The sequence below is a fragment of the Homalodisca vitripennis genome, chromosome 2, assembly GCF_021130785.1.
Source record: "Homalodisca vitripennis isolate AUS2020 chromosome 2, UT_GWSS_2.1, whole genome shotgun sequence".
NCBI classification, from domain to species: Eukaryota; Metazoa; Arthropoda; class Insecta; order Hemiptera; family Cicadellidae; genus Homalodisca; species Homalodisca vitripennis.
The window spans coordinates 68,094,443-68,105,505 of NC_060208.1; the positions used below are offsets into that span (position 1 = coordinate 68,094,443).

The 11,063-nt window shown below is 33.0% G+C and overlaps 1 protein-coding gene across 1 annotated transcript; it reads left to right on the top strand.

Annotated features, from left to right (window-relative positions):
* Nucleotides 1-613: 613 nt before the first annotated feature.
* Nucleotides 614-10,401, top strand: LOC124354095. Its single transcript, XM_046804301.1, has 4 exons — nucleotides 614-770; nucleotides 920-1,054; nucleotides 6,671-6,821; nucleotides 9,591-10,401. Exons 2-4 carry the CDS (start codon nucleotides 993-995, stop codon nucleotides 10,164-10,166), a joined length of 789 nt encoding a protein of 262 aa, XP_046660257.1. The 5' UTR covers nucleotides 614-770; nucleotides 920-992; the 3' UTR covers nucleotides 10,167-10,401.
* The last annotated feature ends 662 nt before the right edge of the window (nucleotides 10,402-11,063 follow it).

Below are 11,063 nucleotides of genomic sequence, written 5' to 3' on the forward strand. Positions count from 1 at the left end.
TTTAATAAAAAAAAGGATCACGCACGATGCCTGCCCGCTGCGCAGCGCTTCAGCTGCTTGCTCTTTTAGAAAAAAAATTAACTCAAGTAGTTCCAAATTTGAAGCCCAGATCACGTCAGTGCCCCTGATCACTAATAGGTAACTCTAAGCAATATATGACCGTCTGGCGGTTGCCTGCTCCCTATAACTGCTTTCCGGCAATAAATTCTAGTCATTTCCTTTTCTAATTGACTATTGGAACATTATATTGTAATATGAGAAAAATCGAGGTTGACCCATATATTGCTTAGAATTACCTTAATAACTTATAATGCACTCAATTTTTTTAATTTACTAGCAGCACTTAATCTCAGTCCGGCTAAAATACTTTTGTACAATTTAAAATGTGTGCATAGGTAAGTAAAGTAATATCTTAAAAATGATGTTGCACTTAAGAAATGACTAGTTTATAAAGTTTAATTTCTTATTATTCTTTAATTGTATTGTTTCTGAAGGAAATTAACTGTACTGTCTATAAACTCGCACTTTTCAAATTTGTTATAAGTAATATATAAGTAACAACTCTGAACTCCTTGATGATGTTTCGTTAATACTCATCTTCCTCTATGGATGAATGACTATGATTATTTTATTCATATGGTGTTGATGTTTTGTGTTTACATTTGCGTGCGTTGTTCAGTCTTATAAGTAAGGAGTTATTTTCATACATTTTTGGAAACTGGTTTATATCAAACATATCATACAACTTTGTATAAATATCACTGCCCTTGGTAAGTTTACTTCCTATTGGTAATTATGGTGTGGACAAGGTTATGATAAATACAAGGTCACAATCAAGCTATTAATGTAGTCTGTTTGAAGGCAATCTCTGAATAATTTTAATGTTTTTCTGTTTTTGACAGTTATCTTGATTTTTCAGGATCATCATTTATGTTGCTGTCATACATCAAATGGTAAAGGCTTTCTTTTATATCAAAGGCTCATAATTTAAAATGGAAAATTCAGAGGAAAATTTGCCATCAAGTCTGGAGAAACTTCAAATTAGCCCAATGAGGTAAATGTTTGATTTATTTACTATAACAGTGCTATTTTATTTAGGCTGGGTATAGTATAAAGTTATATTGTAAATCAGGTAAATGAGGTGTTTATAAATCACACAGAAATACTGGCAGGCTATCTGTAACATTGGGGCCTAGCAACACCTTAACCCATTGAGGACCCAAGGGCTGATAGGCTGCAGAATAATAAGCGTCAAACACTCGAGTGATCAATAATATCGAATCATCATTTAGAATGATTTAAATACTGTCAGACATGTTTACCCTGTTAAGTAATTGTTACACTGCTCAAACTTGGTACAAACTAAGTTGTATTATTTTCTATTACATAAAATGCTTCACTATAATACAATCTTAAAAGTCTGTAATGTAATTCAGCTGGACATTATTGTTCCAAAGTAATTAAAAACACAGTTAAATCATGTGTAAGGTATTTGAGTAATAGCCACTAGAAATGGGAAATTCTGTTTGTCAATTCCTAATACAAAATAAGGTGTTGAGTTATTATGTTCCTAGAACCCGTTTTAGGTGTCACCAAAGCCCACATTGGGGGCCATTTTTGATGGTTATTTTCCTAACCTCAGATCATGTCCCAGATCGTCCAACTTCTCTGACGTCAGATCACGTAAGATTTAGGATGTGATCTAAGATTGGGAAAGTACCGATCAGAAATGGTTCGGTGGCACCCTACACTGCTGGGGAAAAAAGAAAAACATCCCTCGAGATCATAGCCAAATTCAAGTTCAGATCAAGTAAGCGCTTGTAAAGATTTGTTTAATTTTGTTACCACTACAGGGTCACCACCCGTGCGTAAAAACCGTGAGTAAGCTGTGAATTTCATTAACTGTGAAAAAACTAAATAGGCCTAAGCTGTGAATTTAATGTACAGACCTTGAAAATCCCTTGCGATTACATGAATCAACATGAGTCATCGCCATGACATTGTCGTAAGGCCTGGTTCACACGTGAGCGAGAATCGCGCAAGCCTAATCACAACAACCTGTGGTGATTGGTCTTGGCACAATTACTGGTGTACAAAGTGGGTTGAATTGAGCAGTTTACTCGAGTACCCACTAGTTGGCTGACCACTGTGTGCAGGAGCGACGATCTTAAACAACTGTCACTACTACAATATCGCAGCAAATATCAGTGTGTTGCAGTCCCAGAAACGTAGTAGTGTTTGAGGTAATATTGAACGGTTTACACTGGGTACCAGTTGTCGCAGGGATCGCCGGACCTTGTGGGCGTGCCAGATCGGGGGACCTCTTGGGCGTGCTAATCTTTTTGAAATATGGATCTCGGTGGATTCGGTTGGAGAGTAGTCAATAGATGCTCAATTAAGTAAAAAACATTAGCCTACTATGATGTAACTATTTTATAGTTTTTTATTTGCTATATTTCATACGATATCTGTTGACTAACAACTAAATCAATTTATTATTTAGAATTTATTTATTTAAAAATCAAATTGTTTTTATTTGTTTGTTTTTATTTCTTAAAATCAGATCAACTTATAAATATACCCATATTTACGAATAATTGTTTACCTGACAATTTAGTAACGTTATATATTTTACAATTATAGTACTTTATACCAGATTTTCTTACCAGTGCTAGTAGTTTTAGCATGACAAGAAAAGTGCATATATATATATATATATATATATATATATATATATATATATATGATTTGGTTATTTTACTAAGAGGAGCATGTCAAAATTACACCTACATCTCAATACAAATTTGGCATGATAAAATGTTGGGTTTGCTTTAAAAAATTATTAAAGAAAAATAACTTCTTGCTTTATCCTAGCTTAACATATACATAAGTAAATTGATACTAAAACCCAACTACTTATTTTAATTGAGTATAAGAGTAAATTGATTTCCCTTGCATTTAATCTGTAATTTAATTACATATTTCAATATAAATAATACGTACTAAAAATTAAAAATAATAAATGTTATTGATATTAAAATACTTACTTGGGACATAAGAAAGAAAATAATATATATAGCCTACATAAATAATAAATTATCATCAACTATGAGCCCTACCTTTTTGGTTTTTATAAGTATTTGTTGGTTTAACATTCACGTTATACATTGTTAGTTTACAATTTTAATGGGATTACAAGTCTACTTGACTGCGGGAGTAATTAATTTATTGTTTTTACTTTTAAAAATACGTCATTTTTTATTTCATAGTTTTCTACATTTTAGTGTTGTATTATCAGTTATAATATCTAACATTTTGTGCTTGTATAAAAATAATATAAAAACTAATAATTTTCATGTCTAAGATAGTTGGATTGTTCATTATTTATTCTACAAACAATCCTACGTAGAACACACCAGCATTAATATTACATCCGCCTCTATCAACGATTCACTGGCAGCCCTCTGAATCCTTCCAATGCTCATTCATATCTACTACGTCGCCTCAGCAAATGGCTTTTATCTGTGTTCTGTTGGCATTTTGTAGCCTGTGTGAAACCGCTCCAAATCGTGATAGGATGGATTGCTATGAGTTGCCGTATGTTTGCGCAATTCTCACTCCTACGGACTGATTAATAGTAAGTGGTCTGATATGATAAAGCGGCAAATTTTATTCCCTTTCATGCTCATTATTTAACAAACCATACCGTTGGATGCGTACCACCCCTTGCTGCTTGTGATGTAGCTAAAACCTAAAATCAATTCCTATTTTTTAAATGCATCCGTTCATTTCTGTATAAATTGTTGACATCATTAGTGAGATAAGGAAAAGTTTTAAATAGTTTCACCATTTCGCCACATCTGAGAAACGAAACACAACTCTGTATTCAAGCTGAGTTGAGAAGCGAGAACCGGCAACAGTCGTCAAAGTGCTGAGGCCTAGGCCACTGAACGCACTTGTGACGCATTTTAGCGCTAGATAGTAAAATTGATCACTTCATGTGAAAAACATTCATGTGTTATTCTTCAACATAGTAAAGTAATTAAATACCTACAGTTTTGTTTGTTACATTTTATAATACACGTATCCTAGATTAGTTTTTATTCACTGTAACATTATTACTTTTTATACTGTAATTTGAAATACAATGTAATTGAAATATAACGTAATTTGGCCTAAGTAGATATAGCGAGGATTCTTTACTCATGAATATCGATGATTAATATTATTGATCATTCGGTTGTTGGCTTATCGTACTGTAGCCGGCTGATACCTTATTCTTAGCATTTTTCTCTTGAGAACAGCTTGACCAATCTGTCAGCCCCAATGGCTTTTGGGAAAACGAAAGTCTGATACATCATGCCATTGTAGTGTCTTGTAATAAGGTCCTACAATTTATACAAACTGTAATATTTATTTAATATGAAGAGTACAGACTCTTTAATTTTACGTAATTAATGTTTTCATAGTTTTGTATAATTTGGTGCTTATTGTTTTGTTAGTAACATTATTTTCCACGGGAATGCATTACATCAGCTTGTTTACAAAGCAGACTGCTGGTGACTTATTGTTTGTTTATTTTTATCTATTAAAAGCCTGCTTCATGCTGATGTCATTTATTTACTAATAAATTTCTATTTTTCTATATATATAAAAATGAAACTGTTCGTGTGTAACAGCATCACTCACAAACGGCTGGACGGATTCGCCTAATTTTTTTTTAAAATTTGTTCGTCTTGATCTGTAGAAGGTTATAGGATACTTTTTATCCCTTTCCCGATTCAGGATTCCGCCCCACTGGTTACAGAAATACCCGTAAGAAATGCATTGCAGCAAACATATGTTATTAAGTGAAAGAGTCTTTTCAAATTTTTAATCAGCTGTTCTTTGTAAACATATATAATGCGACAAAAAATTGTTGTTATTTTTGACAGTAACTAAGTAAACATAAATATTTTTGACGTTTCTATGTAAACAAACATTTTTTGACATTTACAACGTGTCACAAATGTCAAATTTTTGATAAACGTGATTTGATATCTTTTTTACAATTTCCAAGAACAGTGTTATTTTCCATCAGTAAAAGGTTTAAAAAAATAGGCAAGTATTTTTGTTTTCTCAAGGCAAACTGTACGTCGGTGTTGGAAATAATATGAGTCACTTGAAACAAGTACACATACACGGGCAAAGCTTACGAAAAGCGTGCGAAGCCGTGGGAAACAGCTAGTAATAAATATATTTATATGTCATTATACAGTTTTGTATCTAAATAGACATTCTAACAAAATTGTTTAAATTAATTTATTTGCTTTCTTTGTATTAAAAAATTATATGTACCCTAATTACTTTACCTTACTCTTAATTTCTCTATTTTCCCAGCGTGTGATTAAAACATTGCTATTGTATGACAATGACGGTTTTTATTTTAGAATCTAACTTGACTTATAATCTAAATTTGTAGGGTTTTAAAAAATAAAATAGTAAACCAAATGAGTTGGTTTCCTGCAGTTTAATTATTTTTTTATTTCCATCCAAAAAGTGCTCAAACTATATTTTTAAAATATTTAAAAACAATTTAATAAATATATTTATGTATGTATACATTTATGCCTACCAGTATACTACTAGTACTAACTACTAGTATTGTCATAAAGTATGTTTATTTCAAAGAATATAAATGTAAAAAATATGTACCTAAAGTTATGACAAATAATACCAAAATTATGATTTTATTTTAAACTGTAAATGAAACACCTATTTTAGCAGCAGTCACATATCTCTTTTTATAAGAGAAATATTATTGATAGGCCTACTGTAAAAATATGCTTGCTTAAAAATGTTGATGGGTAAGTTTTAATCTCATTTTGGTACATGCTCTTATCAGAAAATATGAATTTAATGACCAGAGTGGAAAAATATAAGTTGCGCGTTATCAACCCATTGCCATCATTCACCAGAACAAAACAATATTAGATCAAGGATTGTAAATGACAAATAGTTTAATGAATTTGTGGAATATTAAAAGTAGAACTGTTTTTCTGGGAAAAAGAGAAATATTGCCTCATTTTACATGTACGCGGGACATCACGTGATCTTGTTGTGACCAAGATTTATCCATGTTGGTTTCAGATAATGTCAAATGCCATCTTTGTATACATGAAATAACATTAATAATAAATTCTGCAGGGGGAGTGGATTTTGACACAAATAAACAATGTTTCTGTTAATTTAGACGTTCTTAGAATTCATATTGGGCTGACACTAGTGCTTCCACTCATCAGTGTAGCCTGTGGCAGCACTGGCTGAGCTGATGGTGTTGAACGAAAAACATCTCTCAAAGTAGTATATAGCTTATCACTACAAGATAAAATTCCAGAGGGTCTGATCATGAATGCCTCCAGCCAGTACTGCATTTTTATAACTATGAGTTTCTTTTAGAAGCAAATCAATGTTTTCTCATATTATCTCAATCTGTATCTTGTTGGTGTAAAATTTATTTCCATACACAAAGTTTCTACTATTACACCTTAAATGGAATTTTAAAAACAAAGCTTTAAGTAACATTTTATAGTATATTTTAACTTCCCTGAGGGGTAGAGGAGAGGTATATCTATTGTGCATGAGGTTTCGTTAGTAGCACCAAAAATGTTAATTTAATGTGTTGTTGTAGCTCCCAGATGTGTGTTCGAAATTTTAACCCTTTTGGTAAAGTGCACGTGAACGGTCCAGTGGCTCCGGAATCTGTGTTCCAGTCTATGTCTCTGACAGGGGCTGCCTGTCCCTCGGGCTCATGCTTTTGTAACAAGAAGAAAAAACCACAGGTAATATATAATCTTCATTTTAAACCATATTATGGAGCAAAAACTCAAATCAAAATAACTTAAACTCTATCTAGATTTTATGCTTCAATATTTAACTTTTTAATCTCCAGATAACCTGGATCTTCACTGAGGAGCGTGCACTTCTGGCTGGTATATACCTGCCAGTAGAACCGACCCTTGGTACAGCCAAAAGCCAATGTGTCACAAACATACATTTGTTATTAAGTGGATGTTCAGGAACTACATATCTTCTAACTGCAAATGTCAAGATATTGGGGCAAATGATCGATAGGTCTAGTTGTGCATGATGATTGTTGGAGTGGGTGCTTTCTCTAGTGTTAGAGATATCTTTTAACCTAACCATGGGAGGTCCATCTCCTGCCCGCTTTAACTGGTAGAGGCAGGAACAGATTTAACAAGTTCACAATAACGTGTACTCCATCGGGTACAGTACACATTATCTTTCATAACTGTCATCATGTACCAAAACAGATAAATGCCAGGCTTGCATCAAGCGTGTCATGTGTCCAGTGGTGTACACATTGTCAAGCATTTTCATTTGAGTGTTTTCATTGTTTCTTTGTCTTGCTGGTTTGTGAAATATGAGCCCGCGCTTATAGGAATACCTCAGACTATCGTGTACCCCGTCGGGTGCACGATTGCTTAATTTTTTAGGTAAATTAATATTTTAAGTACCTCTTGGGGTCCATGTATAAAAGTAAAAAAAGTCTATAGAAAAAGTTTTGGTGTGCAAAATTGTGAAGCCCATATACTTTTCTCCTTATACTTTTAACTTTAAAAAACTATTAAGCTTTTGGTCGTTATTATTAAAGAATTCAAAGGCATATAAAAGAGTCTGGTAATTGGACGTCGTCAACGTATTAACACTCTGTGGTAGTGTCGCTTTGTTTTTGTAATCGCCAGTTATCTACCTAGAGAAGAAGTTTTGACTCTTTTATTTCTCTTAGTGAAAAGTATGGATGTATCGATGATATATTGAATACCACTTAGAATGTTAGCTATGTTTTTGCTTTCTAAATTTTCTACATGATTGAACATTCTGCACCAATGGCACACACCATACATAGGCAAGTATCTCTGTTTATATCTGTTTTCTTCAGTGCCAAAAGGTCTATTTTCAGCAAAGTGCAAGGTAATTGGACCATTCTCCTGTGAAAAAACTTTATAAGTTTTTCATTGTTGCCTTTAAGTTAAGCTTCTGTTTTTTAGTGACAATTTCTTTAATGCCAGTTGTACATATCATGACATATCATAAAGGCAGATACTTCAGATTTTTTGGTGTACTGTAATTTGTTTCTGTGCTTTTTTAGCAGTCAAAAGTTGTTTTGTTACATTTGGTTTACTACTATTGTTTTGGTAGATAAAATCAGCCTATTGGAAATGTCCTCATGGTAGCACTTACTGCATGACTTACCACCGAACGGACCCCCAGAGCACAAAACCACTCCCTGTGTGTATATAATTTATATGTGTGTGCTATATAACCACTCAGTGCTATATAACATGGCTTGTGGAAACAATAACAGTCCCAAGCCTAAACAAGTTGAAACTTAGAAAAAAAATTATCTAATCAATATTTTGTCTTCAGTTCATTGGCCAGCTTGGTACGCCATTTCATTTCAGTACGGTGGCCGTTCAGACTTAAAAAAATTCACACACTCCATTATTTAAGAACCTTGAGATAAACAAAAATGTTATAGAATACTTATAATATTTCCAAAACATTTTGTAATTAACAATTTGTGTTGTATCTTAAAGAGTTTTCAGAATATTAACTACATAAGTCCATTTCTTATCTCAAAGAACTAGCAAAGGAATGAAAATTTTAACTTTGTACAAAAATTAATCATAAATATTCCGACTGAGTTTACTGGCCACCTTGGTACATTATTTAGTTGTATTTTGGCGGTTGTTTAAATTTCAAAACATTTTCAGAACTCTGTTACTGTTGAACCTTAAATACAAAAATTTTATTCAGAATAATTGTATGCTGATTTCAGAAATATAATTTTTAAATACCTAAAAGTATTTTTATATCCATTTTATGTAACTTTATGAGTTATACAAATTTATTCTGTTTTTTTAGGTGTCCAAAGTAGCTTTTTATATTATTTATCTTAAATAACTTTTATAAACTGTTAATTCATGTAATAATTCATTAATAATAAATAAATAATAATAATAATTTATTTAATAAATTCTAAAATAATCACTTCAATAAAAAAAATGATAATTGTGAAACAAGTTATGTCTCAATAAAAAAATGATAATTGTGAAATAAATTATGTCTGCGGCAGTGTTGTAGTTGCCTGCTGACCTAAGAGCAATATAATAAACTAAAAACAAAAGAATACCCAACAAACACTAGTATTATGAGAAGCTTGATACTTCACTTTGTAACCATATGCAGTTCACAAATGACATGTGAGAGTTTGAAGGTATAAATGTCTGAAACAAATGCTTTCAGTGTAATAATTTCAAACCAGTCTCTCCTCTAGGGCCATTCCTAGGAATTTAAAAGAATTTGTTAATAATCCATAGTTAATAATCCATTTGTTCTCTAGATTGAACTTCAAGTTGACTTTTAAGTAATACTCAGAAGCAGTTCAACAATAGTTGATGGCTGCCTCTTTTGAACTAGATATAACAGAATCGTGTAGTTGGTATAATGTGTTATGTTTTTATTATGGAATGATGATTAATTGATTAACAAAGAAATTACTTATCAGTACTAATATGTTGTTTCAGGGCAGCATATTTATACAGAAGACAATGTTCAAGCGGCCAGTCTTGCAGAAGAGTCGTCTCGGAAATCTAAATCGAAGAGTGCTAAGGGCTCCTATCTTGAGGCTGAAGGAGAATCCATCAATTATGAGACCGTTGGACTCTCCGACTGCTCTGACCTCTCACCTAGCCTCTCTTGACCTGTCCGTGTCTCAGGGTAAAGTGTTGGCTCTGGACTCTCATGAGCTCAGTGATTTTCGATCTCTGGTGTCTGTCAGTGTGCCAAAACTGAATTTAAAGGCGCTTTCCCGTTTTGACGCGATCAGTTTCATCGAATTGAGAACGAAGAGGGACAAACATTTCATTGTTGGTCTGCGCACACCTCGTAGACGTACCCATTCGGACAGCAGCACTCTGCTTGCTCTGCCTTCGTCAGAGAGTTCGGAATCTGCGACGAACCAGAGACCTCAGGCTTCTTGCTCCATCCAGGCACGCATGACTCCTGATGACACCAATATTGATGAACTCGCTAGCTATTTTGATCTTTTCGTTCATATCCCCAAGAAAATGTCACATATGGCGGAAATGATGTACATTTAATGCTTCAAAGGGGAAGTGTTGCTGTGTGCAATGGAGTGAATGATGGATGGACTTGGGTATTTACAATGTAATATTTTTATTATTTACTTTTTCACTTTCAGCTGTTTTCAAAATTCAAGATGAACACCTAATGCTACATAATTTGTTCTAATGCTACGATTTGGTACTAAAATACTTATTAAATTATTGTATTGCTTATACTATACCAATTATAAAATACATGCTATAAGAGTAAGTAGTTGAGTTGTTTCTCTCCTGAATTTTTATTTTGATCAATGTTGTTGCAATACTACGTTATCCTTTGTAAAAAGAGTATCACTAATGATACAACGTCAAGAGTAATTGATGCTGTGAGACAATGCATTAGATATAAATTTGTATCCAAAATTGATCTTATGTAAGAATTTCTTCTTAGAACTGGGGTTTCAAAACAACTTATTGAGGAATTGTTTACTAATTTACTTCTCTGCTGTATTTATGGATGGTGATGAATACCTTTAATTATCTCACTTAATTAAGAGCTTGTTCAGGGCAAGACCATTGTGAGGAATTAGTTTCCAAGAGTAACAATTCCCTGTCCAGCGTATGTTAATGGAAAGTGGGCCTCATATATAGCAACATAGTGTCGTCTGAAAATTTGAACAATATCACTTCTGTCGCTTTGGGTAGGTCATTCACATGTGTCAGTAGCAAACAAATGCACAGTATTGCTTACTAATATTATCTATCTTCTTCAAGGTCAAAACAATGAAATATAAACCAGCTCATGTTGACACACAAATGCAACTTCATTTGGTAGTAGTAGTTCATAAGAGTTTGAAAGGAGTGACACTAGGCTTTGTTTAAACAGGGCCTTTGCTAAGTATAAAAAGACGAGTGACCTAACCAAGATATTCA

Coding starts and splice junctions, on each gene's coding strand:
- LOC124354095 (XM_046804301.1), top strand. CDS start 993: ATGGAAAATTCAGAGGAAAATTTGCCATCAAGTCTGGAGAAACTTCAA. Junction 1,055..6,670: donor CTTCAAATTAGCCCAATGAG/GTAAATGTTTGA, acceptor GTGTTGTTGTAG/CTCCCAGATGTGTGTTCGAA. Junction 6,822..9,590: donor ACAAGAAGAAAAAACCACAG/GTAATATATAAT, acceptor ATGTTGTTTCAG/GGCAGCATATTTATACAGAA.